General features: G+C 41.1%; 1 protein-coding gene across 2 annotated transcripts in view; it reads right to left on the bottom strand.

Moving 5' to 3' along the window:
* Window positions 1-420: 420 nt before the first annotated feature.
* LOC309544419 (putative E3 ubiquitin-protein ligase HERC6) overlaps window positions 421-26,154 on the bottom strand; it is a 103,546-nt gene continuing 77,812 nt past the window's right edge. For both annotated transcript variants that reach the window (XM_082243330.1, XM_082243331.1), the window contains exons 18-23: window positions 19,367-19,533; window positions 15,633-15,696; window positions 12,969-13,039; window positions 10,545-10,728; window positions 7,826-7,928; window positions 421-832 (exon numbers count right to left, since the gene is read on the bottom strand). In XM_082243330.1, coding sequence (XP_082099456.1) covers window positions 621-832; window positions 7,826-7,928; window positions 10,545-10,728; window positions 12,969-13,039; window positions 15,633-15,696; window positions 19,367-19,533 — 801 coding nt within the window. In that variant the 3' untranslated portion in view covers window positions 421-620. The remainder of the gene's footprint in view (window positions 833-7,825; window positions 7,929-10,544; window positions 10,729-12,968; window positions 13,040-15,632; window positions 15,697-19,366; window positions 19,534-26,154) is intronic.

Here is a 26,154-nt window from a genome sequence, read left to right as displayed (position 1 = left end):
AAAAACAGTGATAGATAATAGATCCCCCAATGGTTAGCTGAACATGTTGGCCTCATGCACAGATAGTTGTGTTGTGCTGCATTAGTATACTGTTTGTCTATCATTTTATGTCAATACTGATCGGATGTTAAGGGGCATTTCCATAACTGTAGAGAACAAGTGCAGAGTGTGATTTCATTGTGAATCTACTAGGTAAAACTATATGTGACAAAAACAAAAACACTTACTGTATTTGAAAATCAGCAGTTCCATGCCAAGTGGATCTTCTGATTTATATGTATCTCATTAGATAACTATACGTAATGTATGTAAAAATATCTGCTAGCCCTGGCTCTGAGATCCACCCAATCTTACTACTACAGAAGTGTCTGTGAAAAAAATCTGCTTATTAATTGAGTTGGATCATTGCTGAACATATAAAACATATACAATGACAGGGCAGGTAAAATAACATAAAAGTATTCTCTACAGACCTACTAACAAAAAAACAAAAAATCTTGTAGTCCTAATATATTGACTACACATCACTAATTACATATATCACAATTCTTTATTCAGTCTGGTTTCTGAAATTTGGAGATGAAACATATTTCAGGGTGAAGGAAAATGGCTGTATGTTTCTATATTCTGTCAAGTCCCCTGTTGTTCTCTATAGCCAGGAGCAGCTTCTTGCGGAGCATTGACGATTTGGAGTATTCGGGGAGCAGTAATAGCTGGGAACACGTCTGAGATTCTGGGAGATAGTCTTCCTTTGGAACACCAAATGAGGTGACTTTCATGAATGTGTTTTCAAAACCAAATACAGGAATTTTATCATTTCCAGTCAGGAAATCTAAAAATACATATCAGATGTATAAATTAGGTTAGGTAACATACCAAAAGTTTCCTGCAAAAACAATATTTTATTCATTTGTACAATGCCAACATCTTCTGCAGCACTGTATCAAATGAAGATAAATATGGACCACGATTTTATAAAGCACATAACAATCTAAAATGGGACAGTATGTCTGGGAAAAGTAGAGAATATTTATTACAGGTATTTATATAGCACAATTTACAAAGTGCTTTACATATATATTGTACATTCATATCAGTCCCTGCCCCCAAGGAGTAAACAGGGCCGTCTTTAATACTGATTGGACCCTGGGCAAACATTTTCTTGGGCCATCGCGAATTCACTTATCAAACATTTTCAGACAGTGCAGGCCCAAGGGGCAGCTGCTTTGGGTCCCACAGCAATGACTGGGCCCGGGGCAGGTGCCCTTTTTACCCTGTGTTAAAGACGGCTCTGCTTCCAGCATGTCTTTGGAGTGTGGGAAGAAATCCATGCAAGCTTCATAAAGTTAGTGAGTTTGAACCAATAACCCTACCTGCACTACCCCAGTATTGCTAGGCGGAAGTGCTAAACACTAAGCCACTGAGTATATAGCGACATTAGTTGTCTTGTAGAATAACCGTATATTTACAAGAGAATTTCAGAGTATAATATTATGTGCTGGGAGAGAGATATTATCAATCCATGTTATATGCTGTTCCTAAACAATGGATTGTTGGGGGTTATTTAAAGCGCTGAATGTATGGTGAATGCCTTAAGCCTAGTACAGATGATGAGTGTCATACGAATGATCATCTGTTTATTTTTGAATGCTAGTCTCCATATTGAAAAAGAATAGGTTACTAAGGTACAAAAATTCTCGTATGACAGAACAAAAATTGGGAAGTGATGTAATGTATGTAATCCGGTATCGTATGAGAACATTGTTCGTTTTTGTCCCTTGGGATAATTTCAGATGAAAGCTGTATACTAATGAACAGAATATTTTATGATCACTTCAAAAGCGGTATCTTTTGTATGATATTCTGACCGTGTGTACAAGGCTTTATTGAACATAGAAGTAAGTTCCACACAAGGACAGTAAGTTGACAGAGGTCCTGAAGGCATGGGAGAAAAGTGGTCAATAAGAAGCTCTTAAAGCGGAGTTCCACCCAAAAGTGGAACTTCCGCTTTAAATAGTCCTAACCCCCTGACATGCCACATTTGGCATGTCATGTTTTGGGGGGGGAGTGGGTACCTAGTTTTTACATGTACCCGCTCCCACTTCCGCTCGGAGCGACGCGGCGCCCTGAGCGGAAGTTCTCCTCTCTCCCTCCCTCCCTGCAATCTTCTGGAACATGTCAGAGGTCCCAGAAGATTGCCGGCCAATCACGACGCATAGCGCAACTCGCGCATGCGCAGTGCGTACCCGGCTGTGAAGCCACAAACTGTCACAGCCGGGTGCCCACATCAGTGATGCCGGCACCGCAGAGCAGAGAGGGAGAAGATGGCGCATCGCTGGACCGTGGGACAGGTGAGTGTGCGGTTAGGCTGGAACTCCGCTTTAAGTGCTTTAAAAGGGATGGGTGTATAATAGGAATCGAAATGGGTGATGCTAGAAATGACATCTTTTTGGGGTATATATATATATATATATATATATATATATATATATATATACAGTATGCAACATTTTCAAACATATTTGAATTTGTTCTGAGTGAATGGGGCAAGAAGATTATTATTTTTTAAGGCTATTTACTGTGCTGGCCAAATGTTTTGCATTGATTTAAAGGCGAATTCTAGGTGTACTTTAAATAGTTTGTTTTCGCCAAGCTGGCCCAAACAAACTATTTCCTTGACTAACAGATGCACCCGCTGGGAGTGCTTTATAAAGTGTTTGTAGAATCAGCTACATACAATATACAGCGCTGTATTCCAGCAGTGAGATTGGGATTTCCCTTCCCATTCCTGGAACAAAAAATACAGTAGTTAGGCTGAGCGCTACTCTGCCATTTATAGGGAATCTTATATTTTATCTTTTAATCCAGTCACGTAAATTAGCAGTCCTGGCTCCCCTGTGTAAGGGAGCGACTGCTGCAGGGAAGAAGAGGGAGCAGAGATAACAGCTAGACCACGGGAGCCTATGGATGAGGTTGGGGCTCCGGGAATTTACAGGCATAGTCGAGTGCTCCCATCCACAGGGTAGCTGGAGCTGCTAAATCATGTGACTGGACCGAACCAGATTAAAAATAGGTAAGTACACAGATCTTTTTTGAACAGTGTATAGTGGTAGGTAGGAAGAGAGGTTAGGGAACGTTTAAAGTTACTACCATTTTAATGAAAATGTTAGGAGGATCTCCTGTTAGAATGCTGCCTAATTTATTCCTCTAGGGGGCACCAACATTCTCATAACAACAACATACAAATCAAAGTTTTGCTGTTGTTAGTACATATTTATTTCATCGCATATGACAACCTTTTTGTTGTTTTTCATTTAATCATTTTTTTTTTAAATGGTCACAATCTGTAACCATATCATTGTTTAAAGAGAATGAGTCACAACAAGGCTTATACAAGAATCTGTACATTTTTTAATTACAATGGTAAAGGCATACCTATGAAACCTATATTTACCTTCATTTCTGATGATTAATTTTTTTGACCTAAGAGTCAGTTAGAAGGCCCTGAGCTCTGACAGTCATTTCCTTGTCAATTGCCTGAACAACTACGATAAACAGGATACTTATATGGTATATTATTATGAATGCATGTGTTATTAGCACATAGTCAGGTAATTGGTAAAGTTGTCAGACACTAGGTGACCACTGACTCTCAGGGTCTACTGTCATCAGTGCAGAGACAATGTCATCTAGCGCCCAGGCAAAGATGCCAAACTGCGCCACCCCTTTTCCTTAGGGTTAAGGTCAAGGCAGCCTTCCCTCCTGCCCACCCCTTGTCCCAGCCTGGACTGTGATCCTCATACACAGTAGATTAAATTAAAAAAGAGAATCAATATAAATCTCCCATAGTAAACCTACACATTTACAATAGTTTACCATATACAGTATCATATACAGTATAAATATTTTTTTGTATATTTTCATGTGACAACACTGAAGAAATGACACTTTGCTACAATGTAAAGTAGTGAGTGTACAGCTTGTATAAGCCCCCGTTCACACTGGGGCGACCTGTCAGGCGAGCTGGTCGCCTGACAGGTCGCCGTAGGTCGCCTTCCACTGAGAAGCTGTGGACCCGTTCTAATAGGAGCGACACAAGTCGCTCCGACTTAGAAAAAGGGTTCGGAGCTTCTTTGGGGCAACCCGGAGCGACCTGCATTGACTTCAATGTTATGAAGTCCGTGCCGGCCGCTCCGAGGTCGCAGTGCGAGCAGCGCGCCGCGACCTGTGAGGTCGCCGCGGGAAGTCGCCCCAGAACGGGGCCTCACAGTGTAAATTTTCTGTCCCCCCAAAATAATTCAACACACAGCCATTGTCTAAATCGCTGGCAACAAAAGTGTGCACACCCCTAAGTGACAATGTCCAAATTGGGCCCAATTAGCCATTTTCCCTCCCCGGTTTCATGTAACTCATTTCTATACCCTCATTGGTATCCATATGTGTATAATTCATGTTTATGCCATTACCATGGGTTACATACTTTTACTGAGCATTTTGGTTTTACTACTATTTGGTCTATAGACTCTCAATAAACAGACAAATCTATTATCTATCTGGTCCTTCTCATCATGTAATAATTTATTCCGTAGCTGGTCACACCTCACATAAAGTCCCATTTTGTTTTTGCTTTTGTTCTCTTGCTATATCGCATTAGGGATGGAGACTCTGTTGGTCATGAGTCTCATATAAAGTCTCAACCTATCCCCCCCCCCCCCCCCCCCCGTATTTGTACATAGATTTAGGGATGGAGGTGTGATTCACCAGCATTATTTTAATATTTTGTATTTTTCATTTCTCATTTTTATTGTTGTATGTATATCTTTCAATGACATGGTTTTCATTTTATCCTTGTCTTCATTATGTTTCACATTGCCTAATATGTCACTGGGGTTGTGATCCACTCCGTGGCTTTGTCCATCCCTGGGAACTGCGATGCGCTCCGGCCGCTTCCGTTCCCTCCCCCTCTTCCCTGACTCAGCTGGGCGGGGTTGTAGGTGTGGGGTTGGGTGGCGGCCACAGCGCATCGGCGCCACGCCTTTCCCGTGCGGGATGTGACGTCAGTGTTGGAGACAGCGTCCCGTCACGTGCTGTCCATCAGTGTTTAAATAGGGAGGCTTCCTTTGGCGGCTTTGGTCAGTCTGGCAGATTTCCATATGTTTAAACACCAGCGGGACGCTGGGTGCGATCCCGGCTCTGGCGCCTGTGCAGGTATACATTCTTTCTTTCTTTCTTTGGCTCACTTTTTAACATTCACATCACCCCAAATTCACTTGTGGCATTTACCTTATATGGCTGCACTAGCCAGCATCATTACTCAGGCACCTTTCCGTGTTTCTGGTTTATATCATCTTCACTAGGCATCTATTTCCTTGCACCCCCAATTTCTCACTCTATTTTTCTCTCTCTTGGTGGTGATTTATGGTATTCACTCACTTTTATACCCTCATTGGTTTATCTTTTTCACTATGTGGTTGTCCCACATATTATCATATAATTAGTACTTGCTTTTCAATTGACTAATTAGTACTTGCTTTACTTCTTTGGGTTATGGTTCTTCTGGATCTCATTAACAGCCCCACTCTTTTAGTAACCAACATTATTTTACATTTATATATACAACTCTACCTTTATAGATTCATACCCGTATGGCTTTTTGAGATCTTTCTATGGAGACCCTCACTCTATTACTCATTTTCACATGCCTGCTTGACGCACGCAAGCCTCGCTCTCTCAGTTCCCAGGCTGAACATACCCCCGGATGACACGTGACCTCTGAAACAGTTGATACCCAATTCTAAGCTATACCTTTGATAGGTTTTTGAGGTTTACTTGTTTATTGGATATATTTTTGTTCATGTGCGTACATCCTCTCTAGATACTTGAACCATGCCTACTCCTGATGGAGTGAATCCTCACGAAACACGTTGAGTTCTACACAGGGAATTCCATCAATTACAAGTTTTCATTATGTACCTTTGTTCCATGACCTTATCATATTCCTATTATGTACCAGAATGTACCAGGATAACATTGTATTACGTTGTACTATTGTCTTAGACCATTTATATCCATATGTGTATCATTCATGTTTATGCTATTACCATGGGTTACATACTTTTACTGAACATTTTGGTTTTACTACTATTTGGTCTATAGCAGGGATCTTCAAACTATGGCCCTCCAGTTGTTCATGAACTACAATTCCCATCATGCCTAGTCATGTCTGTGAATGTCCGAGTTTTGCAATGCCTCATGGGATGTGTAGTTCCACAACAGCTGGAGGGCCGTAGTTTGAGGATCCCTGGTCTATAGACTCTCAATGAACAGACAAATTTATTATCTATCTGGTCCTTCTCATCATGTATTCATAATTTATTTCGTAGCTATCACACCTCATATAAAGTCACTTTTTTTTTTGTTTTTGTTCTCTTGCTATATCGCAATAGGGATGGAGACTGTTGGTCATGAGTCTCATATAAAGTCCCAACCCCCCCCCCCCATCTTTGGGAAATAGATGTATTATTGCAGAGGTTGAATGGGTGGGGGGTCAGTCTGTCAGTGCTCAGACAATACGCCGCACACTGCATCAAATTGGTCTGCATGGCTGTCGTCCCAGAAGGAAGCCTCTTCTAAAGATGATGCACAAGTAAGCCCGCAAACAGTTTGCTGAAGACAAGCAAACTAAGGACATGGATTACTGGAACCATGTCCTGTGGTCAGATGGGACCAAGATAAACTTATTTGGTTCAGATGGTGTCAAGCATGTGTGGCGGCAATCAGGTAAGGAGTACAAAGACAAGTGTGTCTTGCCTACAGTCAAGCATAGTGGTGGGAGTGTCATTGTCTGGGGCTGCATGAGTGCTGTCGGCACTGTGGAGCTACAGTTCATTGAGGGAACAATGAAGGCCAACATATACTGTGAAATACTGAAGTAGAGCATGATCCCCTCCCCTCAAAGACTGGGCCGCAGAGCAGTATTACAATATGAAAATGACCCCAAACACAACTCCAAGACGACCACTGCCTTGCTAAAGAAGCTGAGGGCAAAGGTGATGGACTGGCCAAGCATGTCTCCAGACCTAAACCCTATTGAACATATGTGGGGCATACTCAAACAGAAGGTGGAGGAGCACAAGGTCTCTAACATCCACCAACTTCGTGATGTCGTCGTGGCGGAGTGGAAGAGGACTCCAGTGGCAACCTGTGAAGCTCTGGTGAACTCCATGCCCAAGAGGGTTAAGGCAGTGCTGGAAAAAATTGGTGGCCACTGGCCACACAAAATATTAAAACTTTGGGCCCAATTTGGACATTTTCACTTAAAGGGGTGTACTCACTTTTGTTGCCAGCGGTTTAGACATGAATGGCTGTGTGTTGAGTTATTTTGAGGGGACAGCAAATTTACACTGTTATACAAGCTGTACACTCACTACTTTACATTGTAGCAAAGTGTCATTTCTTCAGTGTTGTCACATGAAAATATATAATAAAATATTTACAAAAAAGTGAGGGGTGTACTCACTTTTGTGAGATACTGTATATTCTGATTCTTGTAAAAGCTCAGTAGTGACTGTTTTTGTTAAGATATTGTTATTACATTTTTTACAGTTATTCAAGCCCCAAACTCAAACTGTGGCCACATCAAATTAATAAATGTAATTATACCAGCTAAAACACTTGATAATTAGAGGTATGAAACTCATAGAAACACTGGAAACTAATGGGAGGTATTCTGACATCTGTATGTTCTTATATGACAGATTACAAGAAACATTTTTCGTTTTTCCACCTACACAGGTAGACTTTTACTTTTAAGTCTTTTACTTACAGAGAAAGCTCTTCTTTTGTGGTAGGGTCAGTTTATGGAAAACTTTCCAGAACATGATAATGGTTGGGTGATTTCGTGAGTAATTCCCCACATATTGAGTGTTCTGCAGGGAATACAAAATAAGAGTAGACACTTTAATAGGTAATGAAACAGATATGTTGTTCTAACAGTCCAAAGAAGAATTCCTTTTTGGATGAATTCAGTTACAAAGAACAAATACTTATTATATATAGTTTAATAATATGTTTTACAATGTCAGCAAAAAAGGAGATAGTAAAAAAATTTTATGTCAGCAAAAAAGGAGATAGTAAAAAAATTTTTTTACACTTTTAAAGTTGGAATATAAATCATATTGTAATTATAACTGATAATAATAAATATAACTGATAATAATAATAATATTAACTGATAAAAAGTATAATTTCATGGTAAAGCTTAGAATCTGAAAGTTGTTATACATGCACCAGCTATATCAGAATAAAGGTTAGTGGTCCCTGAAAGAAAACATAGAAATGGAGAATATTTGCTAACAAGGTACATAATTTATTAAGGCGGCATGACACAGGCATACTTCCCAACCATCCTGGATACTTTATCACTGTCCCTGCATTTCAACACAATCCTGGCATCCTGCTAATCTAGGCTCTGCCCTGGAGCCCAATGCCTGAACTTGTTTGATCACATGTTTTTTTTAAAGGTGTTGTAAAGTAAGAAGGTTTTTTATCTTAATGCATTCCATGCATTAAAATAAAAAGCCTGTGTGCAGCATTCCCCCCTCAGCCCCCCTAATACTTACCTGAGCCCATCTCTATCCAGCGATGTCCACGAATGCCTCGGCCGCCCCGGGACTCTCCCTCCTGATCGGTGGAGACACAGCAGCAGCGCCATTGGCTCCTGCTCCTACCAACCAAAGTCAGTCAGCCAATAAGGAGAGAAAGGGGGCGGGGCCAGGCCCCAGGTCCGTGTGTGAATGGATACACAGAGCTGTGACTCAACTCCGGTGCCCCCATAGTAAGCTGCTTGCTGTGGGGGCTCTCACCAGGAGTCAGGAGCACAGAAGAGGGACCTAAGAAAAGGAGGATCCAGGCCAATCTGTGCAAAATCTACTGCACATAGGAGGTAAGTAAACCATGTTTATTATTTTTATTAAAAAAAGAAAAGGACTTTACAAATGACTTTAATTTACCTTGCAGCTGCAGAGATGTGGCGGTGATCACACTGCTGCTTGTCTGCCTTCACCACCACAACGTGTACATGTTAGCACTTGGCATGCCCCGTCACCTTTGCAGCACTGGCTGAAAGCATAACTCCCAACTGTCCCTGATTTCGAGGGACTGTCCCTGATTTGGATCAAAGTCCCTCTGTCCCTCTTTCCTCCTCATTTGTCCCTCATTTTGGTCTGATCTATATAGTTGTATATAAAATGCTCTATTTATCTATCAAAAAGTGTTTCCCAGTGCCAAACCTTTTATCCAATTTCCAAATTGCTGCATTTGTAAATACCAAAAGCCGGTGTAAAGGAATAGTAGCGGTAAAAACAGCACTTTTGGGTTTAATCAATCTTTTTTTTTTTTTTTTGCACAACTCTCTTTTAGGGGGTCGTGGTAGGGGTGTGTGTCCTATGCCTACATACTTTTGCTAATAGGTGTCCCTCGTTCCCATTTAAGAAAGATGGGAGATGCGGCTGAGAGTTAGGGCAAGCAAGCAGCAGTGTGATCACTGCCAGAGTTCTGCAGGAATGCAAGGAGCCCTGGGGCAAAGCCGAGCAGAGGCTCCAATCTCCAACAGGTTAATGTGTGACTGCATTAACCCTTGCCAGGCTGAACAATATTTAATCCAATGTCCCAGCTATCTCAGGCAAGGTAATGTGTAGGGGTAGGAGCAGTGTGTTTAAGACGGAGTGCAGTGTGTATAGGCAAAGCAATGTGTGCAGGGGTAGTGTGCTAAGGAGGGGCAGAGTATGCAGGGAGAGGGCCAGTGTTTACAGGGAGGGTGGGCAATGTATACGTCGGGGTGCAATGTGTACAGGTAGGGGGGTGGGTTGTGCAGGGGGAAACGGTGGCAATGTGTATAGGAAGGCAATGTGTGCAGAGATTAGGAAAAAGTGTGCAGGCAGGGAGCTGTGTATACAGGAAGCATGGCAATATCTATGGGGAGGGGGGCAGTGTGCAGACAGGGGACAGTGTATACAGGGAGTAGGGCAATGTATACAGGGGGGGGGGGCAATGTGTGGAAGAAAGGCAGGGTATACAGGAAGTGGGGCAAAGTGTGCAGGCAGGGAGCTGTGTATACAGGAAGCATGGCAATATCTATGGGGAGGGGGGCAGTGTGCAGGCAGAGGACAGTGTATACAGGGAGTAGGGCAATGTATACAGGGGGGGGGGGGCAATGTGTGGAAGAAAGGCAGCATGTACAGGAAGTGGGGCAAAGTGTGCAGGGAGGGGGGTCAGTCTTTACAAGGGGCAGTTTATACAGGAAGTAGGGCAATGCATGCAAGAAGGGGGGCAGTGTGTACAGGTGGGACAGTGTGGGCAGTGAGTGTAGTTCATTTGGAATAATTCCCAGGTGGTATTACTTTTTTGTTTCTAATCAGACTATTATACCATGCCCAGTATTCAGAATCATTTATTCATGCTCGCTTTTTGTAGGGGGTAAGCACAGGTATGATTTCTATCATTATTACTGCAGGGGCCAAATACCAAAGTAGGTCAGAATTCACCTGCTCAAATATATTCCAGTCATATCTCGCATGACCAGCAACAAGATCCATCAGTTCATCTGGTTGGAAAAATGACAGAATGTCTTTGTCACAAACTTTGTGCAGTCCTGCCTTGAACTCTTCAAAAGTCTCCGCCACAGAGGTGTTGAAAATGTAGTCAATGTACTTGGTCACGTAGTTGTGCCTTTAAGATGGAAAAATATGAGAAAATTATAGTTTGTAACCCCAACATTTCATATTCTTGATATGTGCCTGCTGTGCCATGTACTTGTATGAAAACATATCCTGTTTTCTTTGTATTACTTCCTTTGTGTGAAATCCCTGGTGTTCCTGCCAGTCCCTCTGCTTTCCTATTAACAACTGACCACACTAAGCAGGAGAACAGCGTGGTCAGTTCTCTAGATGTGCTAAGAACTCAGCCTGCTCTCCTCCAATGATTAGACTTGCCCTGACACCACCCCCCCCCCCCCCTACACAGTGTTTCACTGGGAAGCTCAGTGTGCTGTTGCTTTTCCTCTCCCAGCTCTTATGCAGCTGAGAACAGAGGGAACGTGATCACTTAAAAGGGGAAAAAGGTATTTATAATACATTTTTATTAATTTTATTTATGCACAAATGTTTTGACTTTCTTTTCTATTTTAAACTGAATGGGTTGTTTTACAGGGTGATTGTTTACAATCACTTTAATGGCCTTGATGGTTAAAAGTAGAACTAAACCCTGCTATCGTTTTCAGCCAAGGAAACTGCCATGATGCTACACATGTGATCAGTTATGACACCAGCCATTTGATGGTTTGACAATTTGGTTGAGAGCACAACCACAGGAATGTAACTTTTTTTTTTTTTTAATCGATGGGTTTAGTTCAGCTTTAATGATACTTTGACACAAAAGGTGTCTGACCTAAGAACCTCTATGGTCAAAAATGACCCCTAATGTAGACCCTTGTTTTGTAGGTCCATGGAAAAGCTTATTAACCACTTGCTGTCCATAAGCTACCAATAGTTTGAAATTTAAGTGAGTTCAGTTTATTTCACCTGGTGACCAGCTTTTCAGTAAAAGTAATCCAACTGGCTGTAGAGCACCCAATCATTTTGACTGCACTGTAAAGGACCACAACTCGCCACCACCCACCATGCTTTCTGCGCCCTCCTGTTCCTTCAGAGGGCCCATGACCTTGGTAAACTGTCAGGATACTGAGCGGGAGGAGCTCAGGAAACATTCATACCCTGGCCTCCTCTGCATTGGATGAACCTGGAAGCATCAAACATTTTGTCACTTCTGGGATCGGAGCTGTCATTCCCTGGCTGCTGTGGCCAGGGAAGCAGCTAATTAAGCATGATCTGTGCTTGATTATCTGCAGTAGAGAGCAGGGAGTCCAAAAGGCCCCTGAGGTCTCCATTAAGAGGACCTGTCTATGCTATCATGTAAGGGGTTTGTTAGCACCCTTGTGAAAAGAAGTTAAATGAAAAAAAGTGTTAAAAATTTAATTATCATAAAATAAAAAATGTAAAAGCAACCCTGTCACCCCTTACACACACACACACACACACACACACACACACAAGTACCTGCAAAAGAAAAAAAAAAATCATACTTTTGTCATTGGACAACTTGAAGAATCTTTGCTTGCAGAATCTTCATTTCCAACACACTTCCAAGTGTGTCAGATGTCTGCATTCTCATTCTCATCATGCACTGTAATTCCTCCCCCAGGCCCCTATGTCACTACAGGACACAGAAGTAATATAGGGGCAAGCGAGAGGAACCACACGGCATGGAAGAAGGCATGTGACACACCCAGAAATATTTGAAGATTCTTCATGAATAAAGATCCTACAGGCAAATGTCTTACCAAACTCAGATATTACTTTGTAAAAGAAGCAGTGATATCATCACTGTGCTTCAAAAATCCTGTACAGAAAGCATAGCTGTGATGGGGACCCAGCAGGTCCTCTCGCTACAGACTGGTTACAAAAACCTATAGGGGATGGATTCAAGTCCAGTCACCCTGCACAAGAAGAGTAAAGGGCCATACACACTATAAGATTTTCTGAAGACTTTTTCCTTCAGATTTACCTTTTCTATGTAGTGTAAGGGCCTGCCAGATTGCATACAAATTGAAAGTGTTTAGGTTTGACATCCTATTATCTGGTTTTGGTAAATCTAAAGGAAAAAGTCTTCAGAAAATCTTATAGTGTGTATGGCCCATTAGACGTAATATTAATTGATTTCAACTGTAAGCCTCGGAGTGATCATGAGTCAATGGATAATGAAACAAAATTCTTGTTTTTTGGCCCACTGACCAAGAAGCATAAGAGCACATGCAGCACCTAAATCCCATAATGCTAAATATAATCCCAGGTAAATGTAATGATCAGTTGAAACTGAGAACTGTTGTGAACTGCAAGAACAAGCATACATACTTGTTTACACTGGTCACACGCTCTGATGTTCCATTTGGAATGAGTTCCACTGTTCGATTTTCCCAGGTGATCTAAAAGTACATTTAACAATTTCAGGTAGTTCAGAGTGTAGAAAACATAATAAATTACCGTATGTCTATAAATCAGCTTTCTCACGTATTGGTGACCAATATATTTATATATTATACATTTATTCTGTTCTTAGCCTAGAATGCTGTTGTGAAATAAGAGTACGCAGTGTAGCGAAGAATCTCCTAATAGGATTACATCAATGATGTCATGGAAGACTGAGTTAGCTGAGCAGGCCAGAAGGTTAGATGTGTAGGTATCTGTTACCACTAAAAATAAATTATGCTTACTTAGAAGCAGACCATATTACGCTACAGCGTCATATAAAATTCTCTATTACAGCATTTGTAAAAAAAATGTGCAATATATAACAACAGCTTGATAAAGGGATTTGGCAGTGTAACAGGTACTATTTTTACAATAATCCAAATGCACATTTTCATTTAGACATTTCTGTACAACATCTGTTGCAAACCTAAAAATTCAACCTATATAATATAATGAAAAACAGAGATTATGTATGTGAACTGCAGGGCAAAATGAGCATCAGATCCAAAAACATAGACGACTTAATGTAGAACTACAGACAAAACTTTTTATTTTTTATTTTGGACAGAGTAAGGGAGGGTTATAACACCTGTCAGATTCATTTCTGCCTTCTGTGTGCCATTGCGGAGATTTCTCTTCACTTACTGTCCCAGAGCCAAACAGGAAGTGAGGGGAAATCCCTTCAAATTAATGGAATTCCTTGGGGACCCCCAGGTCACAAGACCTAGTGTCCCCATTGGAAAATTTCCCCCTCTATTACTTTTAGTCAGATTCATTTCTGCCTTCTGTGTGCCATTGCGGAGATTTCTCTTCACTTACTGTCCCAGAGCCAAACAGGAAGTGAGGGGAAATCCCTTCAAATTAATGGAATTCCTTGGGGACCCCCAGGTCACAAGACCTAGTGTCCCCATTGGAAAATTTCCCCCTCTATTACTTTTATGGGGACAGCCCAAAATTTGGCATTTTCTTTTACTTTCACTTTCAATGATAATGGTAAACAGGACAAATAGAGAGGATGAATCTCCTTACTGGGGGGCACAGACAGCAATAAAAACTGACAAACCTTTTAATCCCTCTCCCCTCTATCCAAAACTAAAAAAAAAAGTTTTGCCCTAAATTATAATTTAAGATACAGATCTACAGTCTGGCCATCTTGTTTTTTTTTTGTTTTTTTTTGTAAAGGGCTGTGTCACTGAACAATATGAAATCAAGATGACATCAAGAGCAGCTTGGGGGGCCAGGATCAAATTTTCAAGAAATATACGTAATTCACTATCTGTATCTCAGGCTCTAACTGTCAACTTTAAATGATTTTGCTGATGGTAAATATTCTACTATAAAAATAAAGCAGATTTATTTTTAACAAAGATAGGAGAAATTTGCAGTGGCTCACAGTAACCAATAAGAATCTATCTTTACAAGCATTACTACATTAAACACATGTCTGATTAGATGCTTTGCATTACTGCACTATTCTTTCTGCAGCCATTATTATGAACACATTACTGTATGTCCTATGCATTACTTTTCCGCATCTGAATTCTTTGTATAGCTACTAAAAATTCTCAAAACATTTTTGTCAGTTGGGAACAACTGTGAATCTTGTTGGAGAGTGAAAGTATTAGAGGTGCAGTACATTCCATTTCAACATTTCTACATAGCATGGTGGGCACCTCTGATAATATTGTCCCATAGGAAATTAGAACTTAATACTAGTTCTAAAATATTACCTGCATTTGAAGAGGGCTTCTTATGGCCAGTCTAATGGCGCTTTTCCACTGCATGGAACCGAACTGTTCGGCTCGCTTTTGCGCTTTTCCACTGCATGGTACCACATGGTACGGTGTTGGAATGGTTTGGTACGGTACGGTGGCGCTTTTCCACTACATGGAACCAAATGGTACGGCTCGCTTAAACAGTACCACCTCGGTTGTGGTTCCAAGAGGGCTGTACCGATACCATATCCCACAATCCTTTGCATGCAGCCTTGACTGTTTGTCACTACTAGCCACCGATTGGTCAGAGAATCGTTATCCCACCCACTTACTACTTTAGTGGATAAGCAAACCGTACCAAACAGTACCGAACCGTTCCAACACCGTACCATGCAGTGGAAAAACAAACCGAGCCAAGCAGGGCCGAGTGGAGCCGAGCCGGTACTTGCAGTTGAAAAGTGCCATAAGGGGCTTGTGTTATTAAGTTAGACTTAATAGATGCCTTACTTCTTTCACAATAAAGATATTTTATCCCCAAAAAGGATGCCTTTGTTGCCTACTCCTTAGCTCAGCCTACATATACTACATTTCAGTACGAGATGTACTAATATTATCCTATACATATCTTAAAAGAAAGCCGGGGGAGAGTTTCCACAGCTACCTGGAATGCATGGTAGTTAATTTTAGACTATAGCTATCATAGGATGCACTTTAAAATTTATAAAAGCTGTTCATTCCTCATTATTAGCCTTAACATATGTATCTATAATTCGTGACATCTATGAAAATATCAGTTATTAGAATAAGTAATAAATTAAGACCAGCTTCTTACAGTAAAATACAGTTCAAGGGCTTCCACTGCATCATCTTTAGCATCCAGTATGATCTGCAGGCTTCTACAAAATAAGGAAACATCATTCCAAATATACCTGCATAAAATCATGATACTGTAGGTCAAAAATGCAAGAGGTCCATCAAAAACACATGCACAGTTGCCAACTGTCCCGATCTGTCTGGGACACTCACAGATTTTGAAAAAAACCTGTCCCAATCCGACCTTGTCTTGGGATCCGTCCCCGAAATCAAGGGCGGTCACAGACAGGACATTCAAAGTTCAGATGCTCTCATTCACTGCAGTGCTGCCGGGCAGGGTCATTACCCACAGGACCATGCCGGGCACAGATCTCTCCCCCTACCTCCTTCCCTCACTTAGGCAGCTATGGGGACTCAGGCAGGCTGCAGAGAGAGGGGAACAATGTGGCAGCCCTTATCTGCAGGATGTCAGCATAATTACCAAGAATGTACAGCCAGCAAAGATCTTCTAGCAATAAAAGAGTTACCTGGCAACTATGCAATAGGCTATTACTAGTCTAAGAACTCTGGTGGCTAGAGACATGATTAACCCTTTTATTGCTAGCAGATCCTTGCTGGCTGTGCATAATTAACCCCTTCATTGTTTACAGATCCCTAATGGAAGCACATGATTAACCTTCTTGTAGAACCATGCCCATATTAAAGGAATGCCACACCCCTAATAAAAGTACATGCTCTGCCTACAGCGGCTTTCTGGACACACAGAATAAAAGGTGTCCCTAAAAACTCGTTTGAAATGTTGGCAACTATGCACATGCTGTGTTTACTGGGTCAATAGAAAGGAAGCCATACATGACATCTCTCAAGTTATGACTTTACACATGCCCTGAAGATGAAGCTAACCATTTCAAAGCTCAATTTCAATTATCAATATTCTTTATAGAAATGTAAAGAGTCCCTGTCACCAAACCTCACTTTTAAATGAAAACCTTGCAGGAGTAGAAGATAATAAGTAAAGTACATGCATGGTTCCCCAATTTAAAAATATTTTTTTCCATGTTGTGACCTGTGTCATTTTTGAAGAAATCTGAACACTTCCTGGAAATGTCAATTCCTGTCTGTGCCGGCCCCCTCCCCCTGCTGGCATTAACAATTATGGTGAAATGAGATGCACAAACCCAGGTAATTTTACATATAATATTGAAATAAAGATTTCTTCTGATATTTGTAGTATGGGGACAGGGTATTTTTTGTTAAAATTAGAAAGTTTGCTGATGCATATATTTTGGAGGTAAGAACATGTAAATATTGTATGAACCTGCTTTTCTCCACTGAACCTACTGGTGGCACTGTGCCCATGTGACTCCAGTAGCCAATAGCAGGTGTCTCCATGCAACTTATTTATCATACTGCATAGTTGGAAGCTTTATATTCCCCCTTTACCTTTGGGGGGGGGGGGGGCGTCCCCTCCCCCTCCCGCTCCTTGTAATGACAGCCGAGATGCTTCTCAGCCGCATCAGTTGTCATTACAAGACGGCCAACCGTCGGCTATGGACGCCGGTCCCAGGGTGATGCCTCTAGCTGCAGGCATCACTCCGGTACAAGCACTTTCATGAAATATCGGCAATATCGGTCACCTTGGTGGCCGATTCCGATATATTAGGGAAAGTGCACATCGGCCCTCGATATATCGGCTTTGCCGATAATTGGTCGATCCCTGGTTCATACCTAGTATTCTCCAGCACTGTTGTTTCCTTGATATGCTAGTTCTTATCTCACCCTGCACATTTTTGTCCTGGTTCTGTTCTTGTTCACACATTAACATTTTCTCTGCAATTCTATAAGTGACCCTATTTGTAAAAGATCTGCTGGTGTTAAAATATTCCAAAAATGCTTAAATCTAGAGTTTACTGATTCTGCATTAAAGCTAACTCCATGAATTAGAGAATAAAGTGTAGTCACTAAAAAAATACAATGTGTAATATGAATAGCAGCGGGTCTGAGTGAGCAACCCCCTGTGGTCTGTGTGCAGGGGGGGGGGGGGGGGGAGCTGCTTTCACAGAACCCCACTGTAATAGCACAGACTACTGCAATGATTTATATAACAGTGAGACACAGAAAGTTATCTTAGTTTACAAGATTTCTGGTAGGATCAACAGGTATTTTTGCATTCACTAAAAGATATACAGTGGCTTGAAAAAGTATGAATACCCTTTAAATTTTGCACATTTTGTCATTTTACAACCAAAAACCTAAATGTATTTTGTTGGGATTTTATATGATAGACCAACACAAAGTGGTACACAATTGTGAAGAGAAAGGAAAATGATAAATGGTTTTCAAAATTGTTACAAATAAATATGTGAAAAGTGTGGTGTGCATTTGTATTCAGCTCCCCTGAGTCAATACTTTCTAGAACCATCTTTCGTTGCCATTACAGCTGCAAGTCTTTTTGGGTATGTCTCTATCAGCTTTGCACATCTAGAGGAATACATTTTTGCCCATTCTTCTTTGCAAAATAACTCAAGCTCTGCCAGGTTGGATAGAGAGTGTCTGTAAACAGCAATTTTCTAGTCTTGCCACAGATTCTCAGTTGTATTTAGGTCTGGACTTTGAAACTTGTCTCTAACAAGTTTTCTTCTAAGATTGCCCTGTATTTGGTTCCATCCATCTTTCCATCAACTTTGACCAGCTTCCCTGTTCCTGCTGAAGAAAAGCATCCCACAACATGATGCTGCCACCACCATATTTCACGGTGGGGATGGTGTGTTCGGCATGATGTGCAGTGTTTGTTTTCCGTCACACATAGCGTTTTGCTTTTAGGCCAAAAAGTTCAATTTTGGTCTCTACTGACCAGAGCACCTTCCATGTTTGCTGTGTCCCCCCCACATTGCTTCTCGCAAACTGCAAACGGGACTTCTTATGGCTTTCTTTCAACAATGGCTTTCTTCTTGCCACTCTTCCATAAAGGCCAGATTTGTGGAGTGCACGACTAATAGTTGTCCTGTGGACAGATTCTCCCACCTGAGCTGTTGATCTCTGAAGCTCCTCCAGATTTACCATAGCTGCATCTGGGATGAATGCTCTCCTTGCCTGGCCTGTTAGTTTAGGTGGATGGCCATGTCTTGGTAGGTTTGCAGTTGTGCCATATGCTTTCCATTTTCGCATGATGGATTGAACAGTGCTCCGTGAGATTTTCAAAGCTTGGGATATTTTTTTTTTTTATAACTTAACCCTGCTTTAAACTTCTCCACAACTGTATCTCTGACCTGTCTGGTGTGTTCCTTGGCCTTCATGATGCTGTTTGTTCAGTAAGATTCTCTAACAAATCTCTGAGGGCTTCACAGAACAGCTGTAATTATACTGAGATTTAATTACACACAGGTGGACTCTATTTACTAATTACATGATTTCTAAAGGCAATTGGTTTCACTATATTTTAATAGGGGTATCAGAGTAAAGGGGGCTGAATACAAATGCACGCCACACTTTTCAGATATTTATTTGTAAAAAATGTTGAAAACCATTTAACATTTTCCTTCCACTTAACAATTGTGTGCCACTTTTTGTTGTAAAATACATTTACACTTTTGGTTGTAACATGACAAAATGTGGAAAATTTCAAGGGGTATGAATACTAATTCAAGGCACTATAAAAGATCACTTTTACTGTTATATTTACCAGACCAAAAGGGAAAAAATAAGAGAAGTTCATTTTCGGAGGTTACATATGCTTTTTGATAACTGACTTACTTTCCCAAAGTAGGCTGCAATTCTTTTAAATCATCCAGAGTAGTTTTTTTGCCCAGAAGCTTCTTAAACAAGGCAAGTGGAAACGGCAGATACATGACCCATTGATTGAAGATTGCCAGGCCACAAAGCACTCCATAATAATAAAACTTTTTCTTTCCTGCTAATGCCTGCAATTGGGAAAAACTTGAATGTTTATGTAAGACCTTGCCGTTGTGACCACCATATCATGGCTACTATATGAAATTTCTACAGACATTAAAATATGTAAAAATAATTACAATATTACAATTATATTTATCAATTCCTTGAAATTTTTATTAATTTTCATGTGTTTAATTGATTTGTAATTTCACTTATACTGTAAAGATAAGTTTTCAACATTGTTCACATACATTAAGTTAATTGTTTTTCTGCGTCAAGCGCTGTATATAGCCTAGTCTATTTTTCTATCATCCATTTTAATTCTACAGCTGCTGCCACACAATATATATTTTTTATATTTATATCTCACTAATCACACACATTTTTTATATTTTTATCTTATATTTAAACAAAACCTTTTCCGAGGCGCGGGGAGATACACTAGTATAGTGTTATCTTTTTTCTAAATCCTTTATTTCACACTTTTTTACTCCTACTCGTAAAAATGTGGTTAGACAGTCCTTTATTTATTTATTTATTTTTTTATGAGATTTTATTTATTAATAGGTTTTTTTAACCTCCCTGGCGGTATGATTCTGTCAGGAATTCTGTTCCAAAAGCGGTACAATTCTTTTCATGGAAATTTGGCGTTATGTATTATAGGCCTACAATTCTTAGTAATTACTGACTTAAACCTGACCAAAACAAGAGTCTAGTAGACATCCCAGATGTGATAAATTTGAAACACAAACAAGTGAATTATAATTGAATCAATAATATTATTTTATTATTTAATATATAATATATATAATAAAATTATATTATTGATTAGATTATAATTCATGCGCTATATATTATATATATATATGTGTGTATGTGTGTATATATATATATATATATATATATATATGTGTGTGTGTGTGTGTGTGTGTGTGTGTGTGTGTGTGTGTGTGTATATATATATATATATATATATATATATATATATATATATATATATATATATATATATGCATATATATAATATAAAATGTGTTATGTGTTTTGTGCAACGTTTTTTTTTTTTTTTTTTTTTGAATTTCCCTCCCTAGTTCCGCTCCCATGCAGCATTGCTGCTGCAGGGAACGGAACTAGGAAGTCCTCCTACCGACAGACGAGCGGCGGAGATCTCGCTGGCGGTCACAGCAATGGAAGATCATCGCTGGATCGCCAGGATAAGGTAAGAGAAGCTCCGCTGCGCTGTCTGCACGCTCTGCCCATTGACCCCGAGCGTGACTCGGGGATACCGCTAATACCAGAAAATTCCTACCCCGAGTCACGCTCGGGTTTACCGCTAAGGCGGTTAAGTTAAGGGTACAAACGAGACATGGGACAAAACATATACAAAAAATAAAAAATTAAAAATACATTCCAATATATTGTCGCATTGTTGGTATGGTTTGAGGAGGACTTAGATTTTGTGGGGATAACTGAGACTTGGTTTGACAGCTCTCATGACTGGATGGCGACCATTCAGGGGTATTCCCTTTATCGCAGAGATAGAGAGGGTAAAAAAGGGGGAGGGGTATGTTTGTATATTAAGAACAGTATACAGGTAAATATGAGGGATGATATTAATAATGGAGCTATGGACGAAGCAGAATCCCTATGGGTAGAGCTTCAAAGGGAAGGCACGGTGGGGAAGGTAATATTGGGCGTATGCTATAGGCCCCCAAACCAGAGGGAGGAGGGTGAGGTGGACCTCATGTTACAGATAGGATTGGCAGCAAGGATGGGAAATGTCATTATAATGGGGGACTTTAATTATCCTGATATAGACTGGGCAGAAGGAACCGCGCATTCAGCCAAGGCTCGGCAGTTCCTAAATGTTTTGCAGGACAATTTCATGGGTCAGATGGTGAATGCACCGACAAGAAACAATGCGGTACTTGACCTACTGATTACCAACATTACAGACCTGCTCACGGATATAGAAATACGGGACAACTTAGGGAACAGCGACCATAGGTCAATTGGTTTCAGTATTAATTACAGTAATAGGAAACACAAGGGTAATATAAGGACACTGAATTTCAAAAGAGCCAATTTCCCTAAACTGCGCTCGCTGCTAGAAAATATCAAATGGGATAGAACCCTGGGAACAAAGAACACGGAGGAAAAATGGGAGTGCTTCAAGAGCATACTTAACAAGGGGGTGGGCCAGTGCATTCCACAGGGAAATAAATTTAAAAGAGCAAAACTAAACCCTGGGTGGCTAAACTCCAACATAAAAATGTATATTAGAGCTAAAGAAAAGGCCTTCAAAAAATACAAGACTGAGGGGTCATTGGCAGCATTTAAGCATTACAAAGAGTGTAATAAGAAATGTAAAGATGAAATCAGGGCGGCTAAAATAGAACACGAGAGACATATAGCGGAGGAGAGTAAAAAGAACCCCAAGAAGTTCTTTAAGTATATAAACAGTAAGAAAGCGAGGCCAGAACACATTGGCCCCATAAAAGATGATAAAGGAAAAATGGCCACTGAGGACAGAGAAAAGGCGGAAGTGTTAAATAATTTCTTTTCTTCAGTCTTCACAAAGGAATCGGGGGGCTACACGAACCCCGCTTGTAAGGCCGAACTAAATAATACACCTCAGGAAGTGCCGCCATGGCTAACAGAGGATAGACTTAGAGCTAAACTAGAGAAACTTAACATAAATAAATCCCCGGGACCGGATGGCTTGCACCCAAGGGTTCTTAATGAGCTCAGCCAGGTGATTGCCAGACCATTATTCTTGATCTTTAAGGATAGTTTACAGACAGGTATGGTGCCAGCTGATTGGAAAAAAGCCAACGTGGTACCAATATTTAAAAAGGGGCCGAGATATATCCCGGGTAACTATAGGCCAGTCAGCCTAACATCAGTAGTCTGCAAAATTTTGGAGGGGATGATAAGGGACCACATACAAGACTTTAGTAATGAAAACGGTATTATAAGTAGTAATCAGCATGGATTCATGAAAAATCGTTCATGCCAAACCAATCTATTAACCTTCTACGATGAAGTGAGCTGCCACTTAGATAAAGGTAAGCCTGTGGATGTGGTGTATATGGACTTTGCAAAGGCCTTTGACACCGTTCCCCACAAACGCTTACTGTACAAACTAAGGAAGGTAGGTATGGACCATAAGGTGAGTACCTGGATAGAGAACTGGCTCCAGGGGAGAGTCCAGAGGGTGGTGATTAATGGGGAGTACTCTGATTGGGCGGGTGTGGAAAGTGGGGTCCCCCAGGGTTCTGTCCTGGGACCAATCCTGTTTAATTTATTCATAAATGATCTAGAGGAGGGGATGTCTAGTACAATCTCAGTATTTGCAGATGATACTAAATTAGGCATGCCAATATCTTCTATGCAGGATGTGGAAATCTTGCAAGCAGACCTGAACAAAATAACGGGGTGGGCAACTACATGGCAGATGAGATTTAATGTAGAAAAATGTAAAGTAATGCACTTGGGGGCCAGTAACCAGAAAGCAAGCTACTCACTAGCGGGGGAACCTCTGGGTGAGTCTAGGATGGAAAGGGACCTGGGGGTACTGGTAGACAACAGGCTTGGAAGTGGCATGCAATGCCAAGCCGCTGCAAGCAAAGCCAACAGAATACTGGGTTGTATAAAAAAGGGGATTCACTCCAGAAATAAAGAGATTATTCTTCCACTCTACAAAACTCTGGTCCGGCCACATCTGGAGTATGCTGTCCAGTTCTGGGCACCGGTCCTCAGGAAGGATGTGCTGGAACTGGAGAAAGTCCAGAGAAGGGCAACAAAAATAATTAGGGGAATGGAGGACATCAGCTATGAGGAAAGACTACAAGCACTGAACTTATTCTCTCTGGAGAAGAGACGATTGAGGGGGGATATGATATCAATGTACAAATACTGTACTGGCGACCCTAGCATAAGGAACAAACTATTCAGAGTAAGGGAATACAATAAGACACGTAGCCACTCACTAAAACTTGAGGAAAGGCGGTTTAACCTTAAAATGCGTAAGGGGTTCTTCACTGTAAGAGCGGGAAGGATGTGGAATTCTCTTCCACAAGCAGTCGTATCAGCGGGGAGCCTTGATAGTTTCAAAAAACTATTGGATGGACACCTTAAAGACCACAACATACAGGGGTATACAATGTACGGTTAAAAGCAAACACACACACGCATTCATAGGTTGAACTGGATGGACTTGTGTCTTTTTTCAGCCTCACTAACTATGTAACTATGTAACTATGTAACTAAGTGATGGGCCGAACACCCCCCTGTTCGGTTCGCACCAGAACATCTCAAACAGGGGAAAAGTTCTAGCGAACATGCAAACTCTATTAAAGTCTATGGGACATGAACATGACAAATCAAAAGTCCTCATTTTAAAGGCTTATTATCAAGTTATTGCCATAAAAAAATGTATGGGGACCCAGGTACTGCCCAGGGGGACATGTTTCAATGCAAAAAAATTTTTTTAAAACAATTGTTTTTACAGGTGTAGCACTGCACCCTTGAGGACTGCTGAATTCTTCACCTTCGGGTCCCCCTGGGTTACCATTAGCACCTGCAGCATGCACAATTTAACACTTTACTCCTTGGCTCAGTCAATGAACAGTCTAGGGGATGTAGTTGTTTTTTTGTTGTTTTATTTAATTAGGGATGGGAGAAGGGAAAAGTGGGATACTCCAAATCCAACTATTCACAATGGTTGAGGACTTCTCACTTGCGATGCAGCCAGGCTGCTGATTCACCCTGCCACTAGGTGGATTTTAGATTAAGTCTCTGTGCAGATAACTTGATAGGATAGATTATCTACAGGACACCCTCCTGGTATCCTTTCACTCCACAGACTGACACCTGTCCTCTGTCTATCCTACACCGGGGTGGTCCCCCTTGGGTCAGGCCCCTAGACACGGTACCCTGTACTCATGCTACTGTTTTTCGAGGGTCTCCAGTGTCTCTACCCCTCCAGTCAGCTCTCCTGGACCTCTGGGCTCAGTTCCTTTCCTCTGGTCCCCAGGCCGACCGCCTGTGACCACTTGCCACCACTACAGAGGAGGAGGCAGCTGCCACCCTCCCTCCGGGACTCTGCTCACCAGCCAAAGACCCTGCAGCACATGTGCTCCTGGCTTTTATACAGTATCCCATAATGCACAGAGACAGCCAGTCTCTGCCAATCACACGGACTAACAGGACATTGTGCTGTGATTGGCCGATGCATACAGGTCAGGTGAATGCTTTGGCCAAGCACAAGCACTTAATGCACTGCAATCGCACAGTGCATTATGGGGCACTTATCAGCGGGCAAACTTCCTGCTGAATGCCCCATTTGTTTGTGTGTTTAGCAAACACACAAGCACCCAATGTTTGAGTCGAACTTACGTTCGACTCGAACGTTAAGCCCATCACTAGTAAGGTTCAATAAAGGCACTGCTCCATCCAGTTCAACCTGTCAGTACTATTTTCCATATCCCTGCAGATTATGTTTGCTAAGAAACACATCTAAAAGTTTTTTTAATTTATCCAGACTCTCCGCTGACACCGCCAACTGTGAAAGGGTTCTTACCACATAGTAAAGAACACCTTAGCTGTTGAGGATTGAGCATGCCTGCTCTGTTGTCTATTAGGACAAAATGAAGACTGGATCTCTCCATGCTCCCTCAAATAATGCCTCTGATTTCTTTCTGCCCTTACACTAAATGAAACCCTAACATCAGGGCCAGATTTCCCATTAGGCACAGTAGGCCTTTTACTGTTGAGGGCAGAGGCAAAGAGCGACACTTTTTCCCCATCATTTGTAGTAATGCGGTTATCTTATATTAACAAATTTAGATTGTCACATTAAAGGACCAGTAGAACAAGAAATTATCCTCTGCAGAAGCACTCATCCCAAGATGATGGATACGCACAAGCATTTAGGCCCCTTTCACACATGCGGTCCGTTTGTCCGTTTTTCATCCATCCGTTGACGGATGAAAAACGGACATCAATGCATCTCTATGTAAAAACGGATGACAACTGATGATCATCAGTTAACATCCGTTTTCATCCACTTCCGTCAATGTCCGTTTTTTTGAACGGATGAATGCCCTATTTTTCATCCGTCAAAAAAACGGATCGGACGAAAAACGGATGTCAACTGATGACAACGGATGAAAAACTGATGTCAACGGATGACAACGGATGAAAAACTGATGTCAACTGATGACAACGGATGAAAAACGGACGACAACGGATGAAAAACGGATGAAAAACGGATAACAACTGACGAAAAACGGATGAAAAACTGATGACAACTGACGAAAAACGGATGAAAAACTGATACATTTGACGTGACTGAACTGATGAACTGAACGGACTGTATGTGTGAAAGGGGCCTTAACCTAACCCCTTGTTTCCATACACACCTGTTCTGCATTGGGATCCATTAAGCTAAAGAATCTCCACACCAAAATATAGGACCAGAATGCTCTACCTACACCTTCATTTCTGCAATTTTCACAAGGAAAGCCAAAATCTGTTTTGTTGCTTGCAGTGGTCCATATATAGCCATTCAAACAGACTGTCTTTTTTGTTATTACTACATTTATTATATTATAGTTATAATTATATGACATAAATTGGCTATG

The sequence above is a fragment of the Pelophylax lessonae genome (assembly GCF_965119305.1).
Source record: "Pelophylax lessonae genome assembly, chromosome: 1".
NCBI lineage: Eukaryota > Metazoa > Chordata > Amphibia > Anura > Ranidae > Pelophylax > Pelophylax lessonae.
This window is presented reverse-complemented; position numbering and strand designations above follow the sequence as displayed.